This window comes from Leptinotarsa decemlineata, unplaced genomic scaffold (assembly GCF_025532065.1).
Source record: "Leptinotarsa decemlineata unplaced genomic scaffold, Ldec_3_MD MMD2_tig00002974_RagTag_RagTag, whole genome shotgun sequence".
Classification (NCBI taxonomy): domain Eukaryota; kingdom Metazoa; phylum Arthropoda; class Insecta; order Coleoptera; family Chrysomelidae; genus Leptinotarsa; species Leptinotarsa decemlineata.
Genome location: NW_027412578.1, coordinates 4,632,179 through 4,649,525, shown reverse-complemented (window position 1 = coordinate 4,649,525; position 17,347 = coordinate 4,632,179). Strand labels below are relative to the sequence as shown.

The 17,347-nt window shown below is 33.5% G+C and overlaps 1 protein-coding gene across 1 annotated transcript in view; it reads left to right on the top strand.

Annotated features, from left to right (window-relative positions):
* The first annotated feature begins 405 nt into the window (after positions 1 to 405).
* Positions 406 to 17,347, top strand: part of LOC111510958 (venom allergen 3) — a 59,978-nt gene continuing 43,036 nt past the window's right edge. Inside the window, exons 1-2 of the mRNA XM_074177304.1 lie at positions 406 to 934; positions 3,107 to 3,271. Coding sequence (XP_074033405.1) covers positions 758 to 934; positions 3,107 to 3,271 — 342 coding nt within the window. The 5' untranslated portion in view covers positions 406 to 757. The remainder of the gene's footprint in view (positions 935 to 3,106; positions 3,272 to 17,347) is intronic.

Below are 17,347 nucleotides of genomic sequence, written 5' to 3'. Positions count from 1 at the left end.
AAGTGTTCATCTATTTCTATCAAAAAGAGGTAGAACGGTAATCTTTCGTTGCTTGGCATATTCTCCTTACGAGTTCATGAACGAATAACAGATACTCCGTGCCATAAATACCAATAGTTTCAACCGCTACTAGATGGAACAGATAGTTGTTACCAAGATTTTGGTATTTTATTCGTTTTAATTTTTCGCCAGACAATGCTGCAGTTCCAGCAGAGCTCGAACTTTCGGCTAGATGGGAAGTCGCGATCGTGGCAACGCAAGTGAAGTCCCATACCGCAGGTTTATGGTAAGAAGTATCGAGTCTCCCACAAAAAATGTCTTTCAAAGAATACTATCGCTTCTCCTATCAAAAAATACTGTAAATTATATGTTTTTACGTGAATTTTGTCTGACCTAGGTATCTTGTTCCGTTCAAAAATTAGGGGAAGGGGAAAACTATTTACGTTCGACTTGTAAGAATATCGTGCCTTTGAGCATTGGGTATCGGTGATCAACACAGTCAAATGCTTTTGAGAAAACTTCTTGTAGAAAAAAGAATACCGGGATCCGATTTTTTTCGATTTCAAAAATTACCACTCCAAAAATATCCGCCCCGTAGATATCAAAAGGCTGCGCGCTCACAGCGATTGCGACTGCCGCAACACGCAACACGGCGCTTTTCGCTTTCCAGTTTCCTTTCCCACCTCGACCGTGACTACTCGCAACCCCGGCGTTGACGTGATCACCGGCGGGATGCTGTGCCCTTCTCCGATGGAGCATGGAGCTGCCGCGGATCGCATCTCAAACGTCCATCTGCCCGCCCAGCATTCCAGGGATCCAGCTGCTGACGGAGTATCAGAAGCCGAGGGAGTCGGCCAGCAAGAAGCTGCTGAGCGCCTCCAAGCAACCAGCTGAACCCCAGTTTGCTGTTCTTCCTTCGGCGCCTGCATTCCAAGTGAGTATTTGTAGGGTTACTGGAGGTTGGCCCCAGCTACAGGCTATATTTTAATCAACAATCTGTTTTGTGAAGAATTTCAGTGAGTGGAATTGAAATACTGAAATTTAATTTAAAAACAAACACATAGCTGCATACAGACATATACAGTGTGAAAACCAATCAGCATCTTCTTAACAGTGAAATATTTCAAAAAATCCTTCGACAACTCAGTTTTTATTTTTGAAAAATCTATATTTCACATAAAATTTTTCAACGCCCTTTCTACCTACTGACTTACCGACCATCTATTTAAAAATTTTGTAATTAAAAGTGGAGTTAAGTTGTCCTTTTTTCTTAAATTCCAAAATGTATGAATTACAATTTCAGACTGAGTGGTCAGTGCTATATAAGTCATTTTTACATAAAAAATATTTTGCAATAAGAATTCAAACCATTACACTGATTCCTAAAATAAAAGAGAAAGAAAAGGTTATTGAATTGAAAGAATAGTTGAAAAAAAAAACCATCCATGATATTTTAAATTTTATTTAAGACGCGTTTAGCGACACGGTACGTAAAACTATTCTTCAATGTCTTTTATATAAAAGTACAGTTGAAAAAACAATTACAATACAATATCTCTTCTAGTAAAACAGTTAGTTTATTCAATATGTTAATTACTGACTTTTATGGAAACAAGTTTCACAATGACGAGTGAATAACTTCTTGTTGGTCGTTTAAAAAATTTTTGAATGCTTGCATTCAAAGTGTGCTCCTTCTACCTACTTCTTTACAACATCCTAGCCCGAAATTAACTTCACTTTTGGCGTTTTCGAAAATTTGTAAAGTGATGGCCCTTTGCAGAAACAAGAAATTTATAGTTTCAGTTAGATGGTTGTTCTGAACATAATGAAAGCATCATGAACAATTGGTTAAATCAAAATTACCCTAATCGCTGGCTATGATGGGGTAGTAGATTATTTGGATGACCACCCAGATCGCCTGACACAACTCCACTCGATTTTTTCATGAAGGACTATCCTTAACAAATTGTTCACGGATATTCCATTCTTTTGCGCATGTTCTAATACTTTGAAATTCATTACAAAAGTCGAAACAAAATTCATTTTATCTTTGATGTTAAAATTTCTGTTATAATCACGATTTAAAATTCTCTTCGATTCAATGCTGTTATCAACTTTAATCAAAACTGAATCTTTCTTTAAGTTGTCTTGCTATGGAATATTAACTTCCTGACAATGGGAAATGTTCCTCCTGACGAAAATCAAGTAGTTTTCATAAAAGAGCTATAAAACAGCGCATTTTAAACTTATCATTTCAACGTTTTTCTTTAAAAAATTATTTAAATACTTAAAAAATAGGAATGAAATAATGCATTCAACATTTAAAGGGATTCGTTTCTATTTCACCATTTGGCAACATCGGTTATAGCTAATAAAGGACAATGAATCTGTTACCTGTATGAGACAAATAAGATGACATATTTCAGAGAAGTGCTGTTCTGATTACTTATGTTCCGAGTTTCGAGACATTCTGTGATATATGACATGTTGTGCACCTAACCTATCTTCCTCTATATTGATGAATAACAAAACAACTGTTATTTATATGGCTTGTGGAGGTGGTATTGAACTATAATTTATATTTTGCCTTAATTGTTGATTTATAAAGATAATTTTCCTTTTTTAAAGTAGAATATCTAGGTACGTATAAATTATTTCAACTTGATATAGGCAATGTTGCCAATATGTGAATTAGAAACAAATCCCTTTAAAAATCAAAACCCAACATTTGAAACATCAATTTGAATACTTTTCGAATTGAATTTGAAAAACTCATGAATTAAACTCAACTTTATTTTGTTCAAACTTGCATTTGCTGTAATAACCCAAATTGAGGAACATTCCCCATTACCTGTAGATACTATTCATTTGGAATGAGGAACTGAAATATTGAATATTGAATTGGAAAATATATTTAGTGGTTTTTTGGAAAGCTAGTTTTTGGCTTTCTACTAGTCCATCTTGATACAATAACTTTCTTTCCAAAAATTAATCACTCCTAAGAATATAACCCTTTCAATTCATATTTAGTGAATCCTGTATAAACAAATCATTTCGTACGAAAAATTGTGCAACACTACTGATAAATATGAATATTTTTTTTCAGCCTAGTCGAAAGAGGGAGGAGGCACGTGCACTCCAAAATTTGAGAAGAAGACTTCAGTCTGTGAGGGTTTTACAAGCTAACAGAGCTGAACCCATCGAGGCTTCTTGTGCCAATAATAATATTAGTCCTGAAGAACTTTGCAATAGGCCTTATTTGCTCCAAAAGGTAAGACTACTTCAATTTCAGTAAATTAAAGTTTACGTTCATAATGCGTATTGTGGGATAGTAACTATCAAATGACGAACTTCGTATAAGTTTCAAATTAGGAGAAAATTAAAAAAACAAATTTTTCTTCCACACCATTTTTTTTTGTTTTTCTCGAATGGTTGAAATCAGAGCCCTAAACCACAGTATTCGTTATCTACCAACTTGTCCGAAATGCTTTCCATCACCATAGATATTGTAACAAAATAAAGAATTTAATGTCTTTAACAAATTTATTTCTAACAATATTTCACTATCACAAACTAATTTATACAGTGTCACCATTAAAGTGCGCACAATATGGGAAACTTTTTTTCGAAAAGTTTCAATGAAGTTTAATTTCGGCATTTGTTTGTGCTTTAAATTTAACTTAAAATAATGCGGCCAACTGCGACCCACTGACGTTCAGTGTTTGTCAAATTCAACTTCTTTTTTGAAAAAAATCGAAAAAGTGCTTTTCTAGATCGAATTTAGCAAAAAGTTACTTGAAAAAGTTGTGTCTACGGCAATTTTATATCCATATGCCAAATTTTATGTAACTAGGATAAAGTTAACGTTTTGCTTATTTTTGACAGATATCCCCTTTATTTTAAAAAACAAGTTCGGTTAATTGTCATCAATTCATGTATACATAACAAACTCATCATGGAGTTTAACTTTTCTGATACATTTTTACTCATACGGACATTTTTTAGAGAGAAATTAAAAATGTGCTATAAAAAATTTTAACATGACAGGTGCAAAGTTTCAATCACTTGGCTATTTTATTAAATAAACGTCTGTACCTTCAATTTTGAAAAAGCAGACACAACTCAAAAACTGCAATAAGTATTAATAAAATTACTAGAGTTGAAATTACATTAAAATTTCAATAGTCAGTATTTACAGATTATTTATAAACACTAACTAGGGCGGTAAGGATGTTTAATCACGTTGAATAAAATTTTTAAGTAGGTCTTGACAAACAAAATGCATGCTATGGTAGTGTCAAGTTGTTGATTTACTTGTCAAATTTCATTGTTGCAATAATGTTGTCTCTTCAGGAAACAATAGAAATAGTTTTAATATGTGGTGAGAATACACCATACCGGCAAGTAGCTAACGGCATCCAGGAAAAAATGTTCAACATACTAATGTGTCAAGGATAATGTCGAAATTCAGAGAAACAGGATCCGTAGCAAATCAATTTAAGAAAAAGCACACTCCAAGTAAATATGAGGCCCAACTCAACATTGAACACGGGCAAACGAGCATAATTGATATTATAAAAAATACCGATTACAAGAAAGAAAGTGTTAGAAAAATTTTATTAAAGAAAAAATTTTGGCCTTACGAGCCAAAATTTATTAACACATTAAAAGAACGAGATTTTTTTGTCCTTTTGGGGTTTTCATTCTGGTTTCAAGGAGAGAGAGAAAAAAATGTAAAGTTTCCATATAAAATTTTATGGACAGATGAGGAACGTTCTCTTCAAATGAAACGGTAAGTTCTCAAAATTGCCGATGGTGGGCCCAAGAAAATCCCAATTTCACAGTTGAATGTGGTAATCAATATTCAATTAAAACTAATGTATGGTGTGGGATACTTAACGACCAAATAATTGGGCCATTTTTCTTTAGGGAAAATTTATCATCCGTCGGTTATCTCAACCTTTTAAATAATGAGGTTAGTGAAGTTTTAGATAATATGCCTTTAAATATTAAATACGATGTATGGTATCAGCTTGATGGCGCACCTATACATCACACGGTTACTGTAAAACAGTCCCTCCAACAAATGTTCAGAGGCAAAGTTATTGGACGTAACTGGGAACATTATTGGCCACCTAGATCACCCGACTTGACGCCTTTAGACTTTTTCTTATGGGGTTACCTGAAACAAAAAGTGTACTGAAGTAGACCATTTACTGACATAAAACATCTGGAAAATACCATTCGCGAGTGCTGTGCAAATATAAATCCCCGATTTATTAAAAATGCAGTTACAGATGTCAGTAGAAGGACCATAATTTGTATTGAACTTGGAGGACGACATACTGAAATGTAGGCTATAAGTGTTTGACAACCTCATTTAGATCAATAAGTAATTTTTTGAACCCATTTGTATTTTCTATAATATTATTGTTGTTTGAAATTTATAATAATAATAATAGTTCTATCGAAATTATTTTCATTTTTTTTTAGTTGCCTCTGCGTTTTCGAAATCAAAGGTTTGTTCAAGAAAATAGCCGAGTGATTGAAACTTTGCACCAGTCATGTTAAAATTTTTATAGCAAATTTTTAATTTCTCTCTAAAATTGTCCGTATAAGTAAAAATGTATCAGAAAAGTTAAACTCCATGATGAGTTTGTTATGTATACATAAATTGATGACAATTAACCGAATTTGTTTTTTAAAATAAAGGGGATATCTGTCAAAAATAAGCAAAACGTTAACTTTATTCTAGTTGCATAAAATTTGGCATATGGATATAAATTTGCCGTAGACACAACTTTTTCAAGTAACTTTTCGTTAAATTCGATCTAGAAATGCACTTTTTCAATTTTTTTCAAAAAAAAGTTGAATTTGACAAACACTGATAAAATTAATTTTGCTCATGTACCATGCGGTGTTCCTCAGAGTAGTATTTTGGGTCCACTTCTGTTCACCTTGTTTACTGCAACATATCATGAGGCTCTGCAGCAATGTAACTACCACATGTATGCTGATGACACACACACACATATATATATATATATATATATATATATATATATATATATATATATATATATATATATATATATATAAAACCTATGAACCAGATAATGTCATGCAAACTAACAGAGAAATAAATATTGACTTACAATCTTTAAAAGACATATGTGATGAACATCTACTCAAAATAAATCCTCAAAAGTCATGTGCTATTTTGTTCTGTAATGACAATGTCAGGAATGACATATCTTATAAATTTATACTGAGGATGGGAAATGACACAATACCTTTTAGTGAGAGTGCAAAAAATTTGGGTTAGATACTAGATCAAAAATTGAGATTCAAAGAACAGGTTAATACCATGTTGAAAAGAAGTTACACTAGCTTGAAGATGATTTACTCACATAGACACTATTTAGGCCAATATGTAAAAAAAATGCTGTGTGATTAATTAGTGATCTCCCAATTCAACTATTGTGATATTGTATATGGACCATGTTTAGATGGCTTGGATAGTCAGCGTATTCAGAAAATCCAGAACTGCTGTTTGAGACTTATTTTTGGCATAAAAAGCAGGCAAAGAATCTCCCATAAAATTAAAGAAATTGAATGGCTCAATATGTCCAACAGGCGTAAATTACATATCCTTTGCTACTTCTACAAACTTTTGAAATACAAGCAACCCAAGTATCTCCATGATAAAGTCATATATAGAAAAGACATACATGATAGAAATACTCGACAAACTTGTTTTATCACCATTCCTCGACATAGAAAGAAAATTTTCAAACGTAGTTTTTCATATAATATTGCTAGTTACATAAATACGTACAAGATAACCGACTACTGTAGGTCGTGTTTCTCTTTGAAAAAATCCATGACTGTATGTTTGCGTGAACTATAAAAATGAATAAATAATTGAAAATATCTCCTAACTTAGAGCAAAAAATTAAATTCTCACAGCGTCGTCATGCAACCTAGCGGTTTCGCGACCTAAAGGAATATCTGCCCTCACAAGTGAGGGCAGATATTCCTTTAGATAGATAGATATGAAAAGGGTTCCTATTTTGTCTCTCTCTCCCGTTTATCTTTTTTTTTCCTTCTCTTTTCCCTCGTCTTCTTGTTTACTGATACTAGTCAGTAAGTGTATTTTAGTTTTAAGTTTAGGTTGTAGTAAGGGTCTGAGTGGAAGACCAGTTTCTCTCTTCCTGGTGTTGAAAGAAAACTGAACTCTCACCTTTTATTCACCTAGTTTTTTTTTTATTGAAACTTAATATTGTTTGTGGGTTTGTGGTAAATAATAAACGTATTATTATTATTATTATTCAACACTTGGCAACTAACGCTTAATTTATCTCCACTATTTGAATTCCTTGTTTAACCGCTCGATTTAGTTATGCACAATACCAGTTACTTCGACTATACCAATCGCTACTCAAATTTAAGAGGCGATTATCTGAAATTGGATTGTCCCGAAGAAAAATAGAGCGAATAGATCGAGTTGCTCGGGGCTACGAATTCCGATCAACGATCAACTTCAAATGTTATTAAGGAGATTCGTTTTGTACGTTACTGAACCATATTCAAGATTACAGAGTTGCGTGATTCTCTAGTGGGCCTATCTAATTAATAGAGCCGAAATGGGCGAATAACGTCCAGGAAGTCATTACGGTGTGACGATTAGGAAAAAAGAATGTATGTACTTATGTACGCACGTAAGAAGTAATACGTCGTTTTTTTTCAATTATTTTTCGCTCTGATTTATTTGATTATTCGTTTAAGTTTATTCATGTATTCTAGATGTTTATTGAAATTTATTTTGATACTATCGTCATGTTGTATATATAGTTTTACACTTATTACAAATTGAATAATAATATCTGTTTAAAAAAATCTGTTTTTCCGTTAATCAGCTGCCGCCCCCATACGAACGACAACTCTCAGAAGTTGAGAAACTTGTACGAGCTAAGGACTAACGAGGTCTTACCTTAAATTATGATGTGATTGAATGATATTTTTTGATTGATTCGGTCATTATTTGATGAAGATCCATAGTAATTTCAAAAACCACACCTTGCGATTTGATCTCCACAAACTTTATTTGAAAAATGAATTACGACATGTTTCGCTAACACAGTAACTTTTTCGTAGTGAATTAAGTAGTAACATATCGCCAACTAACCTCAAATTTACAAAAGTACCCAAAGTAATATGTAAAAACCACTTTTATCACAGTAAATTATCTTTAAATCAATAAATTTTTAATAAATATCAGTCACCATGATATATTACTTGAAAAAAAAATTTATGCATATTTATATATATGCTGAACTGGTTTCCGGGTTTTGATCCATGTTATGTGCTATTATATTCAATCTCACCGACGTTTCGACAATGTCTCATTTATCATCATCTGGATATTACTGTTAAGTGTTCGGAAATCGGTTGACCTTACTCGTTATGCTCCCTACATACTGGTAAAATGATGTTTTGGTACGTGTTCGAAAGTAGACTGTCCTTACACACACTATCTACTACCTACTATAAATATTGTTGTTGGTTTTTACCTGAGTTCTTCTTCTTGATTAACCTCTTCTTTCCGTAAAGGTTTGAAATGGTAAATCTGAAGTTCTCACGGATAGGAATATGCTGGAAAGAAACATTTTCTGCAATCATAGCAGCTGCACCAGTGGAATTAGACGTAGCGGCAAGCTGTGAAGTTGCAACTGTATCCACGCAGGTGAAGTCCCAAACCAGAGGTTTTCCAAATTTCCAAGGAATTACACTCATCCCGTCTTGACGCTTTCCATCATCTCGACTAACACCAAGGGGTTCAAGAACTGAAAAAACCTTTGCAGTTGCTAGAGCTCTTTTTATAATATCATTAATGGAATGATGTTTTGAAAATCTGTCAGAACTAAATTTACAACTTAGGCCATGGTAACCATTTTCTTCTACAGTGGATCCACATCTGCATTTATGACTAACCACCCAAATTGAAGAACCTAACCGAAGATCTATCGAAATTCTGAAAGATGCATCATCTAAGACGGTACCCAAAGAAGCCACGGGAAGAGCATTCAGCCAGGCACCAGATTCTTTGGAAAGAATGGAGTTGATCAAATGACGAGAACTGTTATGAGAGGAAAGAAATGCTGGCAGTGAGAGGGATGTAGCCAATCGAATACCTAAACCACCAGAGTTAACTGGGAGAGTAGCTTGACTCCAAGTGATATCTTCGAATTCATTATTGGTATTTTTTTTAAATATTGGTGTAAGGTGGAATCGAATTCATGTAACTCCTTTTGACATATCCAAGTTGGACTGCATCTCAAGGCATACAATAATGTGGAGTTTGCCAAACAGTATTTCAATAGAAAATATGCTATATGGAAAGGAAGACTATTGAGACGAGATGACAGTAGAATTAGAGACTCTGTTTTCTGTGTGAGGCAACGTGATAAAGACTCTACAGAGTAAGGAACTCTCTGTGCGGATATTAACTAATGTAACCCAAATACAGGCAAATTCACCTACAGTACCTGAAGTACCTGCACTAAGGCGTTCTGACCGCATAAAAGAACAAACAAGAGGATGAAACGTTCAGCGATTGAAAGCGCTCGCATATAATAATAATAATAATAATAAGTATGCTTTATTGTCTTAAGGGTAATTTGTTGACAAAGCTTGAGCAATAGGACAATTCATATAACTTATTAATATAAGTAAAATCGCAAGTCATAGTAGATAATAAAGAAATTTCGTTTAACTAGTAAAATACGAACATAAGCTTAAGCAATAAGGACAATTACATATAACTAATCAATATAAATAAAAATCAAGTTGAAAAGATAATAAAAAAAAATTAGTGAATAAACTTAAAAAATAATCAAGTTATGAAATAACTTTTCGTCTAAAATCCACACTTGATACATGGTCATACCATAACATACACAATAAACATGCTAAAATGTGTCTACAAAGTATTCTTGTAGACTGTAATAGGGCTTATCTACTAAAAATTTCTTTACAGCCTTTCTAAAACGCTTGCCTGTCAAATTAGAGAACCTCACATCGACTGGCAGATGATTGTACATTTCAGTACCATTGTAAAATATTGAATCCTTGACTGAGTTAGAGGTGGGAATTGGGAGCCTGAGGCTAAACTCCGTATTTCGAATTGAATAGGGTAAGGTCGCTACATTATATCTTGATTTGTGTTTATTCACCAAGCATACATACTGTCTGCAAGATGAGAAGTGCAATGACAGTTAATATTTGATTATTAATAAAGAGTTCTCTGCAAGAGTCTCTTGGTTTTACCTTACAGAGGTATATATATATATATATATATATATATATATATATATATATATATATTATATAATATTATTTAATTTATATCCTGCTATTTGTTTATTTCTATTGTTTCTCGATGTTCAATCACAACCATATGGCGTAATGAAATTTTGTTTTAACTTATGAACAATCAAAAACCTAAGATATTTACGACACATGCTAATATGAAGTTTTTGCTCAGAATGTACTCAAAAATAATGACATTGAATACGTTATCAACTATTATGTTATTAAGAAATACCTCGTGAAGTTGTCCATGCATTCAAAGTCACAGGTAATCATCTGTTCTGGAATTGGAAAAGAAGTTATTATAGCTCTAGAACTGACAAATCTTCAGATATGAGTTCGAAAATAAATGTGTCAACTTTTCTCCTCAAAATGCTGAACACCAGTGGATTCTTTTCTACTTTTTTGATAAAATAAAGACGAAATTTCTCCAGCAATAACTCTAATGACAAATCTTCCAAGAGAAAATGGCAATCCACTTTGTTACTTTTAGAGCAACTTCTACATTATTAACTGCGCGTTTCCTCTGAAAAACGAGGAAAACTATGTCTATATAACTTTCTGTCTTTCGTTCGGTCTGGCTCCACCACACGGTGAGTTCCTTGATTCTCGAAATTTTCGTGATATTGGTAGAAGGTTTCCACCTGGATAATTTATTTGGATTTTCATTATGAAAAAGCCAAAAGTTATTTGCGAACTTTTTCAATACCTTCTTTTTTCTGTTCATACTTGGACATTGTGTCTACGACGATATTGTGAAATTGGATACATTTCTGAACCGCGTTTGAGTAGTAAGTTCCTACGAAGAGAATAGGCATGATGACAGAATTTGAAATACTGTTCTATAATGCGGGAAATGTACTATAATTACAACGTATATAATTTTATCGCAAAAAACAAAAGTTTCGTATGATATGAATACACCTTGATGTATAAGTTCATAACTTGCACCAAATACTTCAAAGTGTTATGGCGTCAATTGTGACGTCACGTTCGAGTAGAGTACATGTAAACACCAGAAGCTAATCCGTGAATTTGGTGATAACTATTATAAAATATGAATTCAAAAGTGTATCGTTGGTGTGCAGTCCCTCAGTGTACTAATACATCAATAAAACCTTCGAATATGTTATTTGTGTTCGTCCCCAATAAAAAACAACACGAAATTAGTGGCTTAAACTTCAACCGAAATATTGCCTAGTACTCAGCTTCATTTTTTGTGAAGATTACTTCGACGTGAGTAGATTATAAACAAGTATTTTCGTGGTCGAGGACTAAATTCAATAATGAACAAACTTTTTCGAGGTTAGGTTTCATCTCTTGTCCTTGTTATGTTACTTTTTAGTGTGGATAGATTTCATTCGCGTTTTTACTGTATGAAACTTATCAGCATAGTATGCCTTGGAGGACCTAAAATAAGTCAATGTGTAAGTGTATGGTAAGTACGTAGTTTTAGAAATATATATAATTTCAATAGCATAACCTCCCATGTTGAACTACAAGTATCTTCCAAAGGCTTTTTACTTATTTGTTTTCGAAAGATTATTATTGTACTTACATGAAAGATTTAACATTTCTAAATTCTGCCGAACAAAAGTCTTTGACTAAATGAAGTCGAAGAAAATTGGGATCAATTGCAGATATTCAGCCGAATGAGAGAATCTGAAAACATATTTTAAAATATCAATGCACAGGAATTGGAAAAGATGAAATATAGGAGTTACCTGTTACCTGTTCAACTCTTCTGGATGAATAGGTGAATAAACTGAAAGGTTTTATGTCTGACGTTTCGTCTACTACTCTATCTAGGCTTCCAAGCAACCGAATTCCGTAGAAATGTACTCATTTTAGAAGTCTCTAAGGTCACTCATCATCCAGTGGTCATATCACTCACAAGATCATATTTACTATGGTTGATGTAAAGGTTTGTAATACAGCTATTCAAACTGCATCAACTATATGAGGTGCTACATCTACAAAGCTACTTCGAAAACATTAAATGATTTATTCAACACAAGATCGGTAGAACTAGCCAATTTGGAATTTGATCTTTCTATTTTGCACGCGAGGATAAGATTCTTTGTATCATCTCTCCACCTTTCATATAACACCATTTCAAAAGTGGCAAAGAAAGGAAACACTTGATTCAAAACCAGTTTAAGATGAGCTTGCTCTCATTGTAGAGGTTCCCAAGCCAGGCTGTGGATTCAGCAATGATTGCAATACCAGCAGATTCGCAATAATCGTGAAAATTATATCTAGTAGACATGACATCGATACTGCAACATTTTCATTATATTGTAATGAAACTGCCCAACTTTATGTAAATTTGTATCATTGGTATCCACAAGATATCACAACATGGTCCAATCATTATTGAACAAGCTTTCCTAATTATTGGCAGTCTTCCAGAAGAGGCATCAGAAGCACGGAATAAGCATTTCTGACAATTTTGGCAACATTACTCCAGAAAATTTTCTAGGGAACAATGCAATATGGATGTCATCAATCGCCTACTTTTGACATCTGATTCATACTTAAGTAGCATAAGACCAAAGGCTCCAAAGAAGTCCAAGTTTTCCACTCTAGCTGCTCTTGAAATGTTGCTACCTTGGAAAAATTTCTACAATGATCAACTAGTGCCCAATTTCCGGACAGAGCAAAATAATTCCTTTGATACCTCAGATGAATGAGTATGGGATGACTCTTCAGATTGATTCTTATATTTTTCTTTAAGTGTGTTTTTTGAAGAAATAATTATACACTGTGTCCAAGATAAGAAAGAACAGCAAGGGGATATCGGAAACGGTAAGTGATACGGGGTCGATTGAACTAGAGAAAAGTAGCGCATTTATGTGCCTAATAATATGCCGCTTAGAAAGTTTTAATATTCCGAGTAGTTTCGAGATATCCCAGAAAAACCGAAATTTCATAATTTCGTATTTATTTTCAAAGGAAATTTAAAACAAATAGCACTTTGCCATGACCACTTTTAAAGGACTACACGATAACGTAGACAGAATTTATCTGCGACGTTTCGTCTCTTAGGAAACATAATCAACTTTGTATTTTTATGTGGGCTGAAACTAAAGTATACCCTGTATTCGCGCAAAATGAAAAGTCATTACTTAACCTGCTTTTTTCAAATTTAAATAGTACGCCCTGGAAAAAATGTTATATTTTGATGTATGTGTAAATTGATCAGTCTTATTTATAATAAATTTTACCACTTGTCGGATTTTTTGCGTTGTTGAATACAAAGATGAGTCGCAATATCAAAAGTTTAGTATATAAAATGTAATTGTAATTTAATAACAAGGAGCTAATATGTAATATAGGAAATGAACGAAACTGAAACTTATACCAAGTTTGTTTGAAGGTGGTTGACAGTATTTCGTGGTATAACAAGTGTTCAAATAACCCGCCGTTATTTTCTAAGCACAAGTAGGCTCGTCTCACAGACGAATTTAAAACTTGAGGTAACATATTCGGAACAATATTGTTGAAAGATGCAGTAACCAATCTCAAATCTTCTTGATTTTGAAAATTATGAGAGTACACTTGATCTAGTGGGGTTAGGTCGGGGGACCTTGCAGACCAGGATGTATCACTATGAGTACCAATCCACTGTCCTGGAAAGCGACGGTTCAAATAATCACAAACAATTCTAGCGTTATGTGCTGGAGCACCATCTTGTTGAAACCAGCAGCTGCGAGTAACCGCTAAAGGCAAATTATCTAGAGCGTCTTCTAAATCACTCACTAGCAAATTTATTTATCGCTCTTTTGTTAAATTGTTTTGATAGATAAAAGGCGCAATTACATTCGTACTGAGAATCCTAACCCACATGTTAAAATCGAAACGATGTTGATGACTGGACACTTTGTGTATACGCGGATTTTGTTGTGACCAATAATGAACAGTCCGCCTATTAATAATGCCATTGTTGGTGATCTTAGTTTCATCAGACCAAATTATTTTGAAAGGGACATTTTCATCGTCTTGGCATTTTCTAGTGTACCATTCACAAAAGGTTGTTCGCTTCGCATCGTCATCTAGTCTGAGTCCATGACTAATCCAAAATTTTTATGGATGATATTTATTTTTTCTTGAAATGAAGTAAGCGGTGGATTTGGCCACTTCGGTATTATGTTCAATGGTGCGAATGGATATCTCAGGGTTTTCAACAACGGCCTGTAACACATCACGCTGACTTTCTTCATTAGATTGCTTTTGTCGGGAAACCACAGGTATTTTTTTTTAAATGATCCGTATTCTTTTAAATTAAGAACTAAACGTCTAAATATTGATTTACCAGGTTGTCGCCTCTCTGGATACTTATTAGAGTACGCACGTTCAGCATGAACACAATTTCTTTGGCATGGCATGACATGACAACATATCAAATTTTTCAGTATTCAAAAAGCTGCCATTTTCCATTTTTAACTCAAATTAGGTAGTTAACGAGATGTAAAAGTAGGAACGGTGATATGTTAAATATTTTACCAAACAACAGTATTATTATGACAGCATGATGTGTAATTTTTTCCAGCGCTAAAATTGAAGAAAAGCAGGTTAAATATTCACTTTTCATTTTGCGCGAGAAATAGTTACGAAATCATATTGTGTGATATGTTGCTGTATTCACAATGAAAAATGGAGTCGAATACAGGGTATATTTTAGTTTTGGCCCATATAAAAATACAAAGTTGATGATGTGTACTAAAAGACGAAACGTCGCAGAAAAATTGTGCTTACGTTTTCGTGTAGTCCTTAAAAAGTGGCCATGACAAAGTGCTATTTGTTTTACATTTCGTTTGAAAATAAAGCTAGGAAAAAATTTAAACGAAATTCTCAAATTTCGGTTTTTCTCGGATATCTCCGAAACTACTCGGAATATTACAACTTTCTGAACGGCATACTATTAGTCACATAAATGCGCTACTTTTCTCTAATTCAATCGACCCCTTATCACTTACCGTTTCCGATATCCTGATGCTCTTCATTCGTATCTTGGACACAGTGTATTATTCAGTCTGAATACCCAAAATATTGTGATTAATTACTCACCTAATCGAACCAAAATAAAGCAAAACATGATGTGAAATAATTTTGACCAGCTTTTTGGGTCAAATACCCCTCTGTGTGCTATATATAGAATGGATATCTGGATATGTTTTCTCCATGGCAAATAGTCTTTTTGAATTTTTATACACTTATTTATCAGTGATTTGTTACGGTGCTTTCGAAGTTGAATATGATAAAGAAATATATAACAGTAGTACCTATCGCTCCAATGATTATAGTATAATCCCCGAGATATACCAAGGTTTATACTTTGATACTGTGAAATGAGATCACAAAAAACTGAATGATACATCCCATACCTAAAACTGGGATGACGAACAGAACACTTTTGTTTCTTTTGTATATTTTGCTTTCAAGTCGTATTTTCCCCAACGGTATGGTCTATGCGATTCAGGGATCAAAACTGTTATTTATTCGCAACGAACACGCTACAGCTAGCGAATCCTATTTGTACGGCAAATCCGTTTTCTTACTGGGTTGTCAGAATATTTCATTGCTATTTCGTTTTCCTTCTAGGCAATATTGGATCGCTTTTATTTCTCGCATAATTGGCTGCATTTATCAGATGAAAGATACTGATTTATTCGATCGTGGAACTTCGTAATTTTGTACGAATTGTTTCTGCTCTCTAAAATAGAGTAAACATGGCCATAAATTAGCTTTCCTCTCGCATTATTTCCCAATAAACATTTTATTACCCCTCACCCTCATTCAGACGTAATTGCTTCTGTAAATGAGATCTGCCTTTGGAGAATTGTAGTCTCGAGAAAACCAGTTTATGATCTTGGTAATATTAAAACCTACACCATAAAATCTTCCTGGTTTTTCAGACTCTCTAAAGAGTCTAAAGCATTCAAAAGTCAAAGTTTGAGTTGAGCCTAGATGATGACAGCACGACCAGCTGTCGAAAGCACTCTCAAGGTCAAGTTTAGTTGACTGGCTGTTATATAACTATAGAATATTTTCGAGTTGGGTATTTCAGTCAATCTCTGCGGGCTATGGAAACACTATTTTTTGCTATTCAAGCTTTCGGAAATTTACTTTTTTCCTTTATCAAGAATATTTACAAAATAAAGATCATGCAAACAATTTTAATTGAATTTGTAATTCAATTTACATTGGTCAGACCAGTCGTAATCTATCTGGAAGAATCACCTCACATAAAAGTGACTGCACTTAGCAAACGTTCTTGTGGACTAGCTGAACATGTAATCTCTTCAGATAATTATGGATTATGAAAATACTAAAATTTTAACCGTTGAAAATAATAAAGTCAAAAAGCTTTTTTTAGAAATGGTACACATAAGTAAAAATAACAATAATTTAAACATTTAAACAAAAAATCAGAACTGTATGTACAGATAGATAATCACATTTTCTCTGGTGCTGTAACAAAATTTTCAACGTCAAATTTTGCATTTGACTTTTCATTTTAATGTTTGGATTTATATGCCTTTTTTTATATTTCAAACTAACTTTTGTGAGTCTTTTGTAACATACCTATTATCTATTACTACATAATGTTTGCATGATCTTTATTTTGTAGATATTCTTGATAAAGGAAAAAAAAAATTTCCGAAAGCTTGAATAGCAAAAAATAGTGTTTTCATAGCCCGCAGAGATTGACTGAAATACCCAACTCAAAAATAATCTATAGTTATATACAGTGTGTCTCACTTCTCATGGAAACACCCCCATATCTTCCGTAATATTCGAGGTAGAACGATGAAACTCTCTGGACTGATGGAAATTCTCAAAATGCACCTACCACCTGAATGGGGTTGACCAAAGTGATATACACTGTCCGCCACTCGCGATGGAACACCTCATTTTTACGGTAAAACATATTAGAGGGCAAAATAGGCTCAAAATTCCTCCAGAGTCGTGA